Source organism: Lepidochelys kempii, chromosome 16 (genome assembly GCF_965140285.1).
Source record: "Lepidochelys kempii isolate rLepKem1 chromosome 16, rLepKem1.hap1, whole genome shotgun sequence".
In the NCBI taxonomy this organism is placed as follows: Eukaryota; Metazoa; Chordata; order Testudines; family Cheloniidae; genus Lepidochelys; species Lepidochelys kempii.
The window spans coordinates 9158429-9174659 of record NC_136395.1 but is presented as its reverse complement, the minus strand read 5'-3'; the positions used below and the strand labels follow the sequence as shown (position 1 = coordinate 9174659).

Sequence of the window (16231 nt, the reverse complement as noted above, 5' to 3'; positions counted from 1 at the left end):
CTGTCCTTTTAAGGCTTGGGCCCCAGTGGAGGAACCCGCAATGTGACAGTGAAAGCAGATACCAGTAGAGAGCTGCCTAAGCCACAAACATCTGATCGATATGGGAACATTCTCAAAGTTCAGGGGAGTTTGGAGCAGTGGTTGATTAAGTCCATCTCTGTCATTGTGGTGTTGTCGCGCTGTGCTATAGATGTATGTGATGTTAAGCAGGCATAACAAAAGAGAAGTCAAGAGTCACTTACGCCCTGGAAACCAGACCTTTAGACTCTGCACGAACAAGACACAGTAGGTTGCTTTCCCAGGGCTGATGTTACAGCTTGGAAAAATGCCAAATGAAAGCACATCCACTCCTGCTAGTAGGCAGATGTTGTCAATTGTCAAGGATGTTCAAGGTTAAGATGCTGGAGGCCCAGAATCAGCTGCTGAAAACATGGGCATTTAAAGCTGCTCCTGCTCCCACTATGGGATTTGCCAAGGGAGCAGGTGTGGGTGCTTAGCGAGAGATTAGCAAGGGGAGAGAAAGAGCCTTTCACCCCCGGTGACCAGTTCTAAGTCAGGCGAGGTCAGTAGCTAAAGTCTCCACCAAAGGACAGCTGTTTGGCCTAAATGAGAGGAGCTGGCAGGCTCAATCCAAGTTCTGGTGGACAGGTGTCTCCATTACCACCACTGCTTGGGCCCTGTGGATTGAAACCAAGGGTTGAAAGGGCTACAGAGATAGGATGCCCAACAGTCTAGGTCAGGGGTTCTCAACCTGGGGGTTGGGAACAAATGTTAGGCAGGCATGAGCACCCTACCCTTCCCACAGTGGTAAATGGGAGAATAGGCAACTGGCTGGGAGGGGATTCTGGGGTGGGAGGGTGATCCTGGCATGGAAAAACGGGGCAGAGTATGGAAAAGGATGAGCACCACAGGCCTGAGTAGTCTGGAGAGGCACACTGGCAGGAAGCAGTGTAAAGGAAGCTTTCACTTCTAATTCCCATGCTGTACCCTCTCTGTGGATAAAGAGAGGCCTTCGGACTGTAGGGCTGTCAAGCTAGTGTCTTCCAGCTCCTCCAGAACCTCCTGCTGGGATTCTGGCTGGACCTTTCCCCACGCCTACTCCTCCCTGCACACCCTATCTGTGGCATCACAAAGTTCAGATCATAGAATCGTAGAACTGGAAGGGACCTCGAGAGGTCACCTGGTCCAGTCCCCTGCACTCATGGCAGGACAAAGTATTAGTTGTGAGATCTCCCCGTTAACCTCCTCCTGGTACTGGCCAAGATGGCCATCTCCAATCCAGGAAGAGGCAGCTCAATGGAGAGGTTCTCTGTGGCTATGGACACTTCAACACCCTGTTTCATGCATCTGGGGAGAGATCCTCTGGGGAGCATCCACGGACTCCTTGGATTACTCTCTGAAGCAGTGGTCACTGTCCAGGGTTCTCTGCTTGGTGTCCCCACTGGGTACTCTTGGTTTGAATCTTTGACCCCCACTCCTGTTCCCGTTTTATCATGTGTCATCCCAAGGAATCATTTGTCTGAGGGGTCAGGCCTGTTGTCCTATGTAGGTTTAGACTCACCCTCCCAGAATTCAGATAGACTAGCGTCTTCTAGGAGGAAGGGTAGCAATCACTTGAGTAGGCAATTTACTCCCCTCAGTAATGCTATTTCATGTCAGCATTGATGCTGTTTCCTGCTGTCACCAATATACACAACATGTACAGGGAAAGGAACTAAGTCTGGAATTAGTATGACCCTCCAGAAATCTTGCACTGCACTGCCCAGCAGCAGCAGTGGCTTCTGCCACAGTCACTGTCATTAAGGCTCTGAGTCAGCCCCAAGAGAAAGTCTGTTTTCTCCCCACATTTGTGTTAAGTAGTAATGCTGAGAAATCAGGACTTCAGGCGCCAGGGGGAATACACCCTTTTTTAAAAACAAAGTTTACCCCTAGCCCAGAAAGTCATTGAGGCAAATAAACTAAGAAGGTTCACCAAAAAGGATCTGATATTTATAGGAGCAGGAATAGTACTTGTGATTACTTTGATGAGGTTAACCATTTAGAGGCGGTGGACATTCATTTGGTGGCCAGTCTGGAATTGTCAGAATTCTACATTTCAAATGTTACCAACCTTCATGCTTCAAGGCATAAACTGGACATCTGTGGGGCTAAGGAAGAAATGTTCCCACATTGCAGAGTTAACTAAGCACTTTTGTCACTTTCCTGTGTGGCTTTAAATTCAATCCCACATCTCCTTCCAACTGCTAATGAAGTTCTTCAGCATCTAATATAAAAGGTACCACTTGGATCTTAAATTAACTGTGGGTGTTTCAGAAACAAGGATACATTGATCCTACTTCCCTGGTTTAAGTGAGACAGGAGCAAGCTATGTATAGGATTTGTATGATTACACACTTGATCCTTCTTGTCATCTTAAACGGGCTTCCAACATTCTGTTTTCATATTTCTAATCTAGGGTCAAGGAATGTGAATTACCACAGCTAATAAAAAAGCTCTTTACACTGAGCAGTATTGTTGCTCATCTGAACAATAGAAGCAGGTCCCAGGAATGTCAGCCCATTGCTGCAAGCAGTTTCTCTTAGAAATACGATGATACATTCTGTTCTATTCAAATAGCTTCCTTATCATCACCTAGGAGTTTGTGAGCAAACCAGCCGTGATGCACCAACTTTGAAAGGCAGATAATGGAGTAACCCCGTGTAACTGGAATCCCCTAGCGCCTGTGCAAGTGACTCAGAATGGGAGTTTGGGAATGAGTTATTCTAGGGGGAGAGATTTATGCAACCTCAAAATAAATATCTGTATAAATGCAGGTCTTTAGAAATACAGGAATATCAAGCATTTTGTTTGAGCAGAGAGGTTCTCTGGGTCCCTCCGTTTTTTCTCTTTTATTTCCCTCCTCCTATAACTTAAGACGGATTGCTCCACCGGGTCTCTTTCCACAGAGGATCAGCCAAAGATGATATTTAAATAAGTACATCTAGATTGCAGTTTTACATGGTAAATTCTGGTTGAAGTTTACTTGCACAATTGCCGCTTTGAAATGGTAGATTGTGCTGATTTATGCTGACTTGTTTAAATCTGTATTTACCCAGAATTATTGGTCAATTTAATAAAAATAAATTACCAAAATTTAATTTTACCATTTCTAAGCTAGATGACTTTAAATTGCATTGCCTAAAAGATGCGTTACAAGAGGGCAGCAGTAAATAACTTACCTTGTGAAACATCAACATAATCACAATAATTTTAAATGGTAAATTAAAACGATGTCTTAGAGAGGTTTTAATTACACACTAACATACCTAACCTGGTTATTTTGGAAAAGAACGAAAGCGAAAATACTCACCTAGATAGCAGGTTAAGGGGGGGGAGGTAGAGTCCTGATGGAGCAGGGAGGGGTGAGCAAGGAGCAGGTGCAGAGGGTTGAGTCCTGATGGGGCAGTGAGGGGAGAGGGTGAGCAAGGGGCAGGAGCACAGGGTAGAGGCCATGTGGGACAGGGAGGGGAGGCTGCTAAGGAAATCAAACATTCTGTGAAACATTTTGAAAAACTAGATGCTATTTATAAAGCACCCTGTGTTAGTAAAAATGGATATACTGATTCCTGAAGAGGCAGGATTGGAATAGCCACACCAGTATCCATAGGTGACGTGGGGGTGTGGGGGCTGCACATAGGGTCCCATGCCCCCCAGCTTTCTGTCAGGGTGGGAATCAGGCTGCGTGCGGCTGAAGAGGTGCTTGGGAAAGGCACCAGCAGCGAGTGCTCCCGCCGAGTCCCACTAGATGGTGCCCAGAGCAGGGAAGCCAGAAGGAACTGGCAGCACAGCTCTGCCAAGGGGTGCGGGGAAGCCGGCTGAGTCCCATCCCTTCCTCGCAGGCCCTCAAGTATGTGTCTGGACTAGCCTGCCTGGAGCTCTGGGAGTCAGCTGGGGCAATGTGGGGGGAGAAGCAGCGGGACCCAGGGGAGCTAGAGGTGGGGAGCCCAGGGAGGTAGCTGGGGCTGGGGCAAGGGGGTGGTCGTGGGGGAGGCAGTGGGGTCCAGGAGCGATGCAGGGGATCCCGGGGAAGCAGTGGGGGGCTAGGAGTGAGTGGGGAGAGCCTGGGAGGCAGTGGGGGGGCAAGGGTGATTGCATGATGGGTGGGGGCATTGGGGAGCAGAGGGGGTTGGGGGACTGGGGAAGGCAACAGGGGCCAGGGCACCAAAATACAAGTTTGCCCAGGGTGCCATTTTCCTTAAGGCCCAGTGTGCCTTGGTCAGGGGGGTGTTGCTGGAGAATGCGTTGGCAGTCACCAGGATGTTGACTATGGCTGTGGTGGCAAGTGAGGGCCTGCCACTGTGCCCCCACTATCAGCAGCTACCAGTCGCCTACGCCAGTACCAACTCTAGAACCCATGGAGGGGAGAAAGCTGGCAAGGGACAGAGTGGGTGGTTCAGGGGAAGAGTTAGCATTAGAGAAGCAAAGTTGCTCCATTGTAAAACTCCTTTCCCACAGCACTTCAGCTTCCACTGTCCAGTTCTTTTTGCCCTAGAACCGATGGTTCACTCTCAAAAACATTGTCAGTCTCTGATCTTTCTCTACCCTTCCAATGCCATTTTAAGTCCAAGGAGTTCTGAAGAAGTTGTTGGGGTTGGAAATTATTTCTGAATGTGACAACTGTGACTTGAAACAAGGAGCTTCCTATCTTTTGTTGGGTTTACTGTAGCATCCATCACCACAGTATATGAAAGCGCCTTCTATCGGTATTTCTCTTTGCTTTGTTTGCATGCACACCCATTGCCCCAGAAAGCAGTCATGTCAATATGTGAATGGTAAGAAATAGGAAGTCTGGACAGTATCTTGATTCTGTAATGGCCTTGTCCTGACAGGTGCTGAACATTTCTCAGGTTTGGATTCTAATCTATGGTCCAACAGAGGCTTTCGTCATGCTGCATGCGGGTGGCTGGGGCTGTGCACATTTCAGTCCCGGGCTGTTCACACTGGGCATAGATTTCAGCATACAGGATCACCTTATTTCCTTCCCTAGAAGCTGCTTCACGCAGGTCCAAGGCAAACCCCCATCTCCCTCAAAGCCGTACCACAGCCCAGGCCCCATCATCCTAGCCCCATCCCACCATATTCCTATGCTCCAGCCTCCAGGGGCTTCACTTAGGGTTACTTCTTGGCCAGTATTTGACTGGCCTGGTCTGTTTGTTTGGTTTTTTTTAAATGGATTTGTCAGTTGCCATAAAAATAATTTAATCTGCCAGGATTTTTTACATGGTTCTAAAGATTTGTATGATTATCACAATGCACTGGGATAGCTAATGGTAAAAGTTTGTGTGTCTCGCTAAAGATGCTGCCGTGTTCCCACTTCCGCAGTTTACGTAAGGAAATGATGTTATGACTCCGATCTATAGGTGTTCTCTCTCCCGATTCTCTGCATGGCTGTTGAAAGGGTGGGGCTGTGAAGCTGCCTTGTGGTTGGGGTTGCGGTGGGCCTGCCTTGCGTGGGGCTGCCGGGTTTCTGCACTTCGAAGATGGTAACCCTGGCCCCGAGCCGCACCCTGCCCGAAGCCACATCGCATCCCCTTGCTGGGACTGCGCCTGCAGAGGGACCCAGCTGGGGGCTGCTCCATGCGCTGGGGCCTGTTTCCCCCTACAGCGGGCTGCATCCATCTGGCCCAATTCTCCCCACCCCGCCCCTTGGGTTACCCGGGGGTAGCGGGGACGGGGCCTAACTAGTCTCCTCCAGGGCAGGACCCCATTAAACAACATGGCGGCGCCTCGGTAGAAATGGCGTCCTCCCCACGTGATCTCCCGGCTCCACACCCCCCCCGAGGTCATGTGCTCAGCCTTCCTGGAGTCATGTGACTTCTCCATCGCCGCGGAGAGCGCGAAGCGGGCGCCTTGTTGGCCCGGGGTGCCAGCGGCTGGTTACCATGGGAACGCCGCCCGGAGCTCACCCGCGCCTGCTCCTGCTGATCGTCCTCGTGCTGCCGCTGGTGCGGGGCCTGGGGACCCGGGGGCAGGGAGGGGACCCGCGGCCCGCACGGGGTAGGTGCCCCCGGCCCCCGCTAGCCATGGCCCCTACTGCCCTCTGGGGACAGCCCGGCCGCGGTAGCGGCCCGCGGGGACAGCCCTGCCCGGCCTGGCGGGGCGCGGTGAAGTCGCTTCGCTTCGCCTCGCCTGGCCTGTGGAGTGACTCCGGAGCAGAACCAGCCCCGCGCTCCAAGCGCATCGCGGGGGGCGGGAGCGGGGGGGTCTGTTCCATTCAGAATAACCTACCTGCTTTGAATGCTTCGAAAGGGTCATGGAAACGTTCCTGCTTCCGTTCAGCTCTGTAGACGCCCGTTTACACAGCCTGCCTGCGCCCCTTTAAACCCTGCCTGCAAACCCCAGTGTAACCCAGCTAGGCATTCTTTAGTTTACAGAACACAGGAGCCTGTTTACAAGGAGCAGTACTTTGAGCAGGTATTGGATCACTTCAACTTCGAATCGTATGGCAATAAGACCTTCCTACAGAGATACCTCACAACAGGTACGCCCCTTACAAACCGGGGCTCAGACAGAGCCATGTTTCATCTCCAGAACGTGTTTACTGTTAACCGATTCTAAAAGAGTTTGCAGATCCGGGCACGTGTGGGCCCGTCTGTAAGTGATTTTTGGAAATATGGTGAAACTTTCAGAGAAATTTCATTGGCCTGTTGCTTTTCCGGAATGATGCATTAAATATACTTCCAAATTTCCCTGTAGTAGGAATACAGGGAGTGGTATTCCACATTGGCTCTACTGTTCCTCAGCATAGTAAACCATTTAATGGAATTAAATTAAAGATGGAAGAGACCTACTAGTTCATCCCCTGAGTCCCAGTTTCAAATATCTTAAGTGATCTGGCTTCTATTATTACTTCCCTTGAAAGATTATTCCACAGTTAAATAAATCTCACTACTGTGTTGTTGTTTTCATTTTTTTGAAACTTGGGGGATGCTTCTGGATCCCTGTAAATCATTTCCTTTTTTCCTCAAGGTTTACATCCATCAAATACTTGTCGACAATTAGGGCTATGATAGTTAGCAGTTAATTTAATCAAGCAATACAGATTTAGCTCTTCTAATCTTTCCTAACAAATCAGTTTGGAGTTCCTTCACAATCTCCTCTCTGTATTCCTCCAATTTGTCATTTGTTCTGTTAATGAGGTGTGCAGAGCTGAATGCAGTGGCCAAAATGTGGCCGCCCCAGAGCCATGGAGTGACCAGCTATGTGAGGCATGAACTGGCCTTTGTTGCTTTGCTGCTGTATTACTATTTTTGATAACTTCTAAGGCACCTATTGCAGGTGCAGCTTGGTGCTTTGAATACAGTAGAGAAAACAAATGGTTAAACATGTCCTGGAAAGTCAGGAGGCTCAAAGTCTGCACTGCTGAGGGGGTTAAGTTCCAAAGGTGTTTGTGTGTGTGTGTGTGTGTGGGGTTTCTTTGACTGAAAAAGCCCTGCTGCCAAACATGTAGGGCCAAACTGTGCTCTGTTCTCCTTATGTAAATCCGTAATCAAACCCCCGGAGTTCTGCTGTATTTTACACTAGGTATAACTGACAGCAGAATCTGTTCTTGTGTATTCAAACTTTACTGTCTCGCAGTTCATCTTAACCACCAAGATCAGGTAAAGAACGGAGATGATGCTTCAAGTAACTGTTTTCCAAGCTGTTCAGAGCTTTAAAGTTTCAAACATTTTGAACTGCGTAGTGCAGTGAAAAAAGCCAGCAAACTTGTCTCTTGTCTCAGATTGATACTCAACAGTATATGTTGTGACTCAGCTAGAGGTGAGTCCTCTTCTGTGAGTCCTTCAGAGAAACAAGGTGCTCTTCAAGTACTGAATGATTAAATAAATTGAAAGATTTGAATAATCATAGAAAACACTGCTTTGAATTTTAATGCAAAACAAGTTTTGTAGGGGGAAAAGATCTCTTTATAGGAGAAGGAATGAAGGCCTGTTAGGAGGAATTTGAAGGTGTGTGGAGATCCAGGTGTTTGGGGTTTTTTTTTTTGGTTGGTTTTTTTTGGGGGGGAGAGGGGAAGCTATGATCAAACAGTCAACAGCTCCCATTTATAATCTTACTGTCGGGGGGGGGGGAGAGGGAGGTTGAGACCACCCATAGTTTCTGCTTCCCTCTTCTCCCCCATGAAATGCCTGCTGCAACAGTTTTGTATCCTACGCTCCCTTGGACTCATCTAGTTTGTTGCATGGTTGGTTGTTTAAATCACTGAATGAAACACTTATTTTAAATTAATTGTTACACTTATTTGATCCTAGTGTCATGTCAGGCCAAACCCTGTAAACTGGAACTAAATCATATTTGTAAAACAAATGAAACATCAGCATTGTGGTTCTGTTAGTTGCAAAATATCGGGGGGCTGGGGGGAGTGGTTTTGGGTGTCTCCCCCCATTCCCACCCACACACTTTCCTTTTGTGCATTGTGGGCCTTTTGTGATAGTAAGGATTTGAAACAACTAATGACAACTGGCTGCCAGAACTTATTTCACAAGTAAGTCAGCTGACTCTCATGAGATTAGCTGGGAGTTGTCCAAAGTTTCAGTTTAAAAATAAACATTTAAAAAAAACCCCACACTTAGATTGGCTATGAGACCAAATCATTCTGGTTCTTCAGAGAATTGCTAGTCACTTTTAGTGATCTTTCCAGTATGGCATATTTGATTATAGTTCCACTTCGTGGTAATTTATCTCTTCTCTATTTCCCTGCTGATTACCCATGCATGTCATGAAAACAGAAGATACCCCTTTGCAAATGGACCAGTACCCCATACCTGAGTCAGTGATTTCACAACCAATTTATAAATACTTTATTGTTATCTGGTTTATAAATACAAACCTCACTATTATAAATAGTGGTGTCTCCCAGGGATCTGTACCAGGACCAGTGCTGTTCAACATATTCATAAATGATCTGGAAAAAGGGAGCGAACAGTGAGGTTGCAAAATTTGCAGATGATACAAAATTACTTAAAATGGTTAAGTCCAAAGCAGACTGTGAAGAGTTACCCAGGGATCTCACAAAACTGGATGACTGGTCAACAAAATGGTAGATGAAATTCAGTGTTGATAAACGCAAAGCAGTGCACATTAGAAAACATAACCCCAACCATCCATACAAAATGATGGGATCTAAATGATTTGTTACCACTCAAGAAAGAGATCTTGACATCGTCGTGGATAGTTCTCTGAAAACGTGCTCAAATGCAGCAGCAGTCAAAAAAAATAACAAAATGTTAGGAACCATTAGGAGAGGGATAGATAATAAGACTCTATATGTCCATGGAACGCCCACACCTGGAATACTGCATGCAGTTCTGGTCTCCCCATCTCAAAAAGGGTATACTTGAATTGGAAAAGGTACAGAGAAAGGCAACAAAAATATTGAAGGATATAGAACAGCATCCGTATTAGGAGAGATTTAAAAGATTTTGACTTTTCAGCTTGCAAAAGAAACTACTAAGGGGAGATACCATAGAGGAATATAAAATCATGAATGGTGTAGAGAAAGTGAATAAGGAAATGTTATTTACTCCTTCATATAACACAAAAAGCATGTCTGTATTTCTCAGTGTGTCATATCATCATGAGTTAGTCTCCTTTCAAAGAACAATTCAGCCCTATTATACAGTCCTCACTCATACAAAACTCCCCATTAACTTCGCTGAGGGACAATCCTATAATACTTTACCAGGCACTTTTTGTTTTCTCCAATGTGCTTCTAATGACTGTCTTTTATAGCTAAATTCTGGAAGAAGGGAGTTGGGCCCATCTTCTTTTATACTGGGAATGAAGGAGACGTTTGGGAATTTGCTCAGAATTCCGGCTTCATCCTTGAGCTGGCAGAACAGCAGAATGCGCTAGTAATTTTTGCTGAGCATGTGAGTATTTTATTAACTTTTTTCCCCATATTTTTATCTCCATCGGGTATTACCAGCAGCAACCCCCTACAGTCCCCGGATAATTAGGTGCAAATCCCTTACTCTGAAATTGCTGTGCACCTCCCAGGGACAGTCTAGACATAGTAGTGACTCTCCCCTACGGAGCCACGTACTCTAAATTATTTATTATGCCCATCAGCGGTGCAGTATAAATAATAGTTCACTCCGCAAAACCTAGGCTGTATTGTGCTTTAGAATGGTGCTTTTGTAATCGATTTTCTCTAGCTCTAAACATCAATAAATTCACAGCTGGAGAAGGGTGTGTGGTGGGGGGTCTGCATTATTGTGCCGAACTTGAGGACTGTTGAGTCACATTCTGCCCTGATTTACCACCCACGTAAGCTCTCTGTAGTCTGGGGAGCTGTGTGAAGTCAAAGGTCTATGAATGAGGTAAGGGTTCAACGTTCATCACTCATTCAACCCTTGGTGTTTTGAGTTGTTGGCCTCTCTGCTAAGATGGCCAACAAGGGGGCCAGCTAATACCTGCTGTTTTAGGTTGTCATGTGACTGCCTGTCTGTTACGAAGAGAACAGACCACCGGGGAATTTTAAATTGGCCACCAAACAGCTGTAGGATGGCATTGACTTTCAGCTTCTGCTGACCCAGGCAGGCTTGAACATGATGACCTAGGAGGAGAGGAGATATGATGTGGCGGGTCCAACACCTCTTTATGCCTCGTTTTCTTTCAGAGGTATTATGGGACATCTCTTCCATTTGGGAAACTGTCAATGCAGCGGGAAAATATTGGCCTGCTCACTGTGGAACAAGCCCTTGCTGACTATGCGGTGCTCATTACAGAGCTTAAAAAGCAGTATGGTGCCAGGGACTGCCCAGTCATTGCCTTCGGAGGCAGGTAAATGCTCTCAGGTCTCTCCAGGTACTTATCTTCCTTCTCTACATTGTTCCGTAATTGGTGTGGTGCTGTCCTTATAGGCTTCCCCTTCCAGTAGAATGTACGCTTTCCCAGGATTCCTTGCTCTCTCACTTCAATTTTCTTTGCACTGAAGCATGATGGGTACTTGCATGTGGTAGGATATAACTCTGGATGCTACTCCTTCCCCTAGTTGCTTCAGTTTGTTTCCTAGCACTGATTCCTGATATTTGCTCTCTGTTTAAAATGTGTGCTGTCTGGATGAGGGCCATAAAGTCTCAACCCAGCAGCCTTCAGTCCCCTCCCAGGACATGAGGTCTAAAATAGGAGACCATGCTGAGCAATCAGTTCCTGATCTCTTCCCAACAAGGCTGCTTAAGATAAGGAGATCATTCAGACAATGTTGATGCCTGCTTTAATGGAATAGGTAATTCATCTCAGGTATTTAGGGCTGCAACTCCAAAAGGCAGCTTGTCACAGTCAGTCCTGGCTTCTAGTCACTTTAAATAGGCACCATGAACTGGCAATCTCTAAGCAGTGTCAGTGAATGAACTAGTTCCAGGTTCTGTGCCTGTCCCTGAGCTGACCAAGAGCGCTGGACCACCCCGCCCCAAGAACTTCAGGAGACAGGGATGCTTAATGTAAACTGTAATAAAACATTTTATACTGGGAAGGCAGGAAACTGGTAATGAGATAAAGAGCTTTTGACCAGTAAGTCTCCAGTTCACATTCAGCCCAGGCACCTGGTGACTGGAAAGATTTTATTAATGTGTTGCACTTCAGTAGCATGTGTGAAGGGAATCATTGGTGTGAGTTAGTTTCCGTACTGCAAACACATCACAGTGGTTGGTAGGCTCAGTAGAGAGGCGAAGGACTGATGGCATTATGGAGGCTGAATTCTCCACTTGACTTTGGAGGGGATCTTGATGATGCACTTTGGCTGGGCCACATGCGGGAATCTTGTGCTGCTGCTGTTCTGTGGGTAAAGAGAGGACTTCAGTCTCCAGGGTATGAACGGAGCTGCCTGCGGATTTGGGAAAGGTCAGCAAGTACATGCTGGGGATACACCCCAAACATAATTGACCCGTTTTAAGTGTGTGTGTGTGTGATATCTTTTAGATGCCCTCACACCCAAGCTGCCTGCTCCTCTCAACCTCAGTGATGAGTTTAGATTTGTGTTAATGCTTTTTGGAAAGGAGAGGACCAGATAGCTGCTTTTTTAAAATGTAAGATGAGATTCTCATTTAGAGTCCAGGCTCACTGGGTTGGGCGAGGCCAGAACTGCAGGCTCCACAGTGCCCAAATTACTGAACAAGTTTTGCTTTAAATCACATGTGTTGAGTGAAGTAACCCTTCTCTCTCCTCTCCTCCCCTCCCCTCCTCTTTCCCCCCTCCCCCCCCACAGTTACGGAGGAGTGTTGAGTGCTTACATGAGAATGAAATATCCTAACATTGTGGCTGGAGCACTAGCTGCCAGTGCTCCTCTGTTGGCTGTGGCTGGGATTGGAGACCCCAACCAGTTCTTTCAAGCTGTCACTGCAGTAAGTGGAAGCTCCATTGAAGGAACAGAAGCTGGCTTGTCTCCAAGTGACAGTATCTTTCCAAACTGCCATCTCCTCGTGACAGAGTGTTGGGCTGAGTGAGTAGCTGGAATGGGGACCTCTAAGGAAAACCAGCTGCTGCAGGATGTCACGCCCTTCCCTGTGTCAGTACTGAACCAGCAGGCCAGCATGGGGTAGAGGATGCTGTGTAAATGGAGATCTCCTGGATGGGTAGCAAAACTGAGCTCTGACCCCCCCCCCCCCCATTGTCATTAAAGATACATTATCCCAATATTAGTGTTCTGGCCAAATTCCACCCTGGTAAATCCCCCTTGTAATCACAACTGGATATGCCTGGCTAAATACCCCTTGTAATCACAATAGCTATTCTTCATTTCCTGTCCTAAACTGTTGTTTCACTGTGCATGCAATACTGCATGGCATCTGCTTAACCCCAGAGGTAGCTGCATTTCAGTAGTGGGCAAAGTGACTCCCAGTGCACTGGAAAAGTTTGTAAAGCACTTTGGATCAATTTGAGTGAAAGGCCCTGTAAACACAAGATGACTATTGCTTACACACTTGCAGGGTGATAAAGAGACTTTTGAATTATTATTTGGAACTATTTTAACGTCATTGGAATTATGTTATAAGGTCCCCTTGGGCTGCAGGTTAGGGCTAGGGGTGACTTGCCAGCTGATAATCTGAGAACATGGAACACTGTGCTCGTGAAAAGTCCCAGGCTGATGACTGAAGGCTGAAATCCTGAGTGAATCCACAGAACAGCTATAGCACAAGCAGCAGCTGGCCTGGCCATCTGCCTCAGGCCCACCTTGCTGCTACAAGGGCAGAGGTGGTGTTCAGTCTCCAGATCTGTCCAACTGATGGCTTCTCTGAGGAGAATGCACACAAGGAGCAGTGCTGATGCTCATACACCAAGAACTCAACAGTGGCCAGTAGCTTGGTTCACATAAGCCGTTGAGCAAGAGGTGGTCACATGCAGGGTAGGATATGAGCCAGTGCTGCAGGTGAAGGTTCCTGTGGATGGGGTGCACTCACCTGTCGTGAGCACCTCCTGTTGGCTGACTGTGATCCTGCACTCTCCCTTTTCCTGTCATCTTCAGTAGGTGGTTACCCTTGTCAGGCAGGTCCTTCAGTGGCTCAGCCCTCTGTCCAAGTCACACACAGTCAATATGCATGAACGTAACAAAGGTCCAACAAGGACTGTTGTTGTGCCCTTGTTGGTGTCTTTAGACCTGTCTCTGGGCTCAGTTCTCAGCTCCTTCTGGGCTAGCTTTAAGACCTGCCCTGCCCTGTTGTAGAGCACTGCTCCCAGGGCTTTCTCCCTGGAGACTTTATCCACAGCAATTCTCAGTGCCTCAGCTCTCCAGCCAAGTCACTCCTTAAGTTCAGTCCCCTTCCAGGGGGTGGTAACCAAAAGTGCATCGGTTGCCACTAGCCCCCATCCATTCCTCCGCACCCTGCTAGGGGTCCCACTCCACTTTTTTTGCAAAACTATGCATTTGTCCAGTTTGCTCTTGCCAACTGATGATCAATTGGCAAGAGCAAGTGGGATAAATGCCCGGTTTTGTCAAAAAAAATCAGGACAGGGCCTAAAAAAGGGATTGTCCCAGCCAAAATGGGACATATGGTCACCCTACAGCCCAGGGACCCTATAAACACCAGAAACCTACTGCTTCCCTTAATAGTTGCTGCTGCATTCCCTGAGCTGCTTCCCAGTTGGTCACGTTCACCTGTTACCTTCGAGTTATAGTCCTTGGGTTGCTTGCGTCTGTTCCCTGCTTGAGCAGGGTCTCCCCAAGCCACCGTGGCTGGAGAGTCCCTCTGTCTTATCTCTTATAGCCCCAGCCAGGAACTGACCTGCTCTGGGGTCCTGCAGCTCTTTTTATCTGAGCTTGATGAGCTCTGATAGGTTATTGGGAAGCAGCCATTCTAGGCAGGCCTGGAGGACCCACCTTTACTGCTCCTTTCCTGGGGGGAGGGGGTGGTAGGACTGCCTGCAGCATGGGGCCTCAAAGGGCCTGATACCAGAGCCCTGCAGCAGGACTGGGATCCTGTGGATCCCACATGACCCACTGCCATAATAGCTGGAGCAGGTAAAATGTATTTTGTTGTAGGTGGGATTGGGTGGGCAAAAAAAAACCAGATGGTGGTAATTTGCAGGAAAACAACTACATCTCTCATCGGCTTGTCATAAATAGAACTTCAGCAATGTAAAGCAAGTTTTTCTTTTTTTAAAAAATAAAGGTTTTAATACTTAAATTTAAGAGACAGATAGAAAGAGATTTGATGTCTGTTCTAACAGGAGTTAAAGTATTTTTGACATGGTTCAAGCAAGATTTGTTTTATTCTTTTAGTGGTAAAAATAGTGTCCCAAGTGTCTCTCACACACTCATATTAACTGACTTTTTTTGTTTTTTGTAGCATGAGGGAGTCTGTCTCTTGCAGGATTTGCAGGATTGAAGGTTTTTGTGGGTGGGAGTGGGATAAAAATGCAAGAAACAACGCAGGAGCAGGTGGGAGTGGATATTGCAGGGCGGGACAGGAGCACGATTTAAAAAAAATAGTCCCGCGCAGGGCTCTACCTGGTACACCTGTCACTGTTCGTATCCTAATTCCAGTCCCATGTGACTATGATTAATAAAGTCTCAGAAGGGCAGCCTGCAGAACTCCTCCCTCCTCTTTGATGCAACTTAAAATGAATTTGCTTCTGAAGTGGAGGAGGGAAATTCATTCCTCTTGGCCACTGAGCAGCAAAGCTCTCCCTGAAATCCTGACACATTTACCATGTCATTGCTCCTTCCAATCTGGTATCCTGCCTCTGTCTTTGCCATCAAAGGAAGCTAAAAAGAGCCTGCTTATTTCCCCAATACTCTTAGAAAGATAGGAGGGAACTTGCAGGCTGTTCTCTTATGTCCCAAGGTAGGAGACTGGATTCTGTCAATCTTAGCTTGCAAAGCAACAGATAATACTTGTGAGGATTAACTGTCCAGCGCTGCTTGGAAATATCACTGTGTTTGACTTGGTGACCTGCTGCAGCATGGAGTTCCACAGGCTGATGTGAATGAACATTTCCACATCTTGGCCCTAAATTAACTGCTTGTTAATCTAAACAATAGTGCCTTTTGAGCTTGCACACTCTTGTTCTGAAAACTTTATTTAGATTTGGTGGCTTAGAGCTCAGAGAGATCTGTGGAAAATCTTAAGGAAAGGGAATGTCTTGTGTGAAGATGAACTGAAATGCTCTTTAGGTGAACAAATAAAAAGTCTCATTTAAGATCCTAAATTGTTAAGGGAATACAGGATGTTATGCCTTAAAAATATGCTTTTGAAAACAAAATATTTGAAACCATTTCTTCTTAATCACCAGCCTGGCCCAGCTCTGAGAATTCTTCTGTGTTTGAAGTTAATTCTTCCCTAATGCAGTGTAAGACACGTAGCTCCCTGCTCTGCTTTAGGTATTAATGATACCATTAATTATTGCACAAACCTGAAACTGAATTTTTGCTGGGTCTTTTACATTTAAAAAAAACCTCTTTCCATTGACTCCCAAAATGTGTGCCTCTGTAGTGTTAAGACTGTGTGTTAAGATCCTAAGCAGTCCCTTTGTGTATTTTTTTTTAAAGTGCTTCCTTTCACCTTTAAGGAATCTTCATAGCAGCAGTGTGTGCACGGAAGGCAATTCATGGTTCAGTTGCTGACCTTGGTGAGAGAATGCACCTGTGTTGCTAATATTCCTAAAGGCAAACATTTCATGATTCATTCACAGTAGTTTTCTTCCTCTCATTCATTTTGCATGAGTTAGACTGCGTTTACTTGGAGTGAAATGC

The 16231-nt window shown here is 46.6% G+C and overlaps 2 protein-coding genes across 6 annotated transcripts in view; one reads left to right on the top strand and one right to left on the bottom strand.

The window, feature by feature from the left end:
- The first annotated feature begins 5841 nt into the window (after positions 1-5841).
- Positions 5842-16231, top strand: part of DPP7 (dipeptidyl peptidase 7) — a 31141-nt gene continuing 20751 nt past the window's right edge. The window contains exons 1-5 of one of the 4 annotated variants that reach the window (XM_073314611.2): positions 5842-6036; positions 6407-6520; positions 9772-9911; positions 10661-10824; positions 12248-12383. In XM_073314611.2, the coding sequence (XP_073170712.2) occupies positions 5922-6036; positions 6407-6520; positions 9772-9911; positions 10661-10824; positions 12248-12383 (669 nt within the window). In that variant the 5' untranslated portion in view covers positions 5842-5921. Of the gene's footprint in view, positions 6037-6059; positions 6521-9771; positions 9912-10660; positions 10825-12247; positions 12384-16231 lie in introns of those variants that run through there. The other 3 variants (XM_078849088.1, XM_078849087.1, XM_078849086.1) reach the window with 3 other exon arrangements.
- The window catches only part of LOC140899312 (kelch-like protein 13), a 28244-nt gene continuing 20829 nt past the window's right edge, over positions 8817-16231 (bottom strand). The window contains exon 4 of one of the 2 annotated variants that reach the window (XM_073314608.2): positions 8817-8944. In XM_073314608.2, coding sequence (XP_073170709.1) covers positions 8819-8944 — 126 coding nt within the window. In that variant the 3' untranslated portion in view covers positions 8817-8818. The other variant, XM_073314609.2, reaches the window with a different exon arrangement.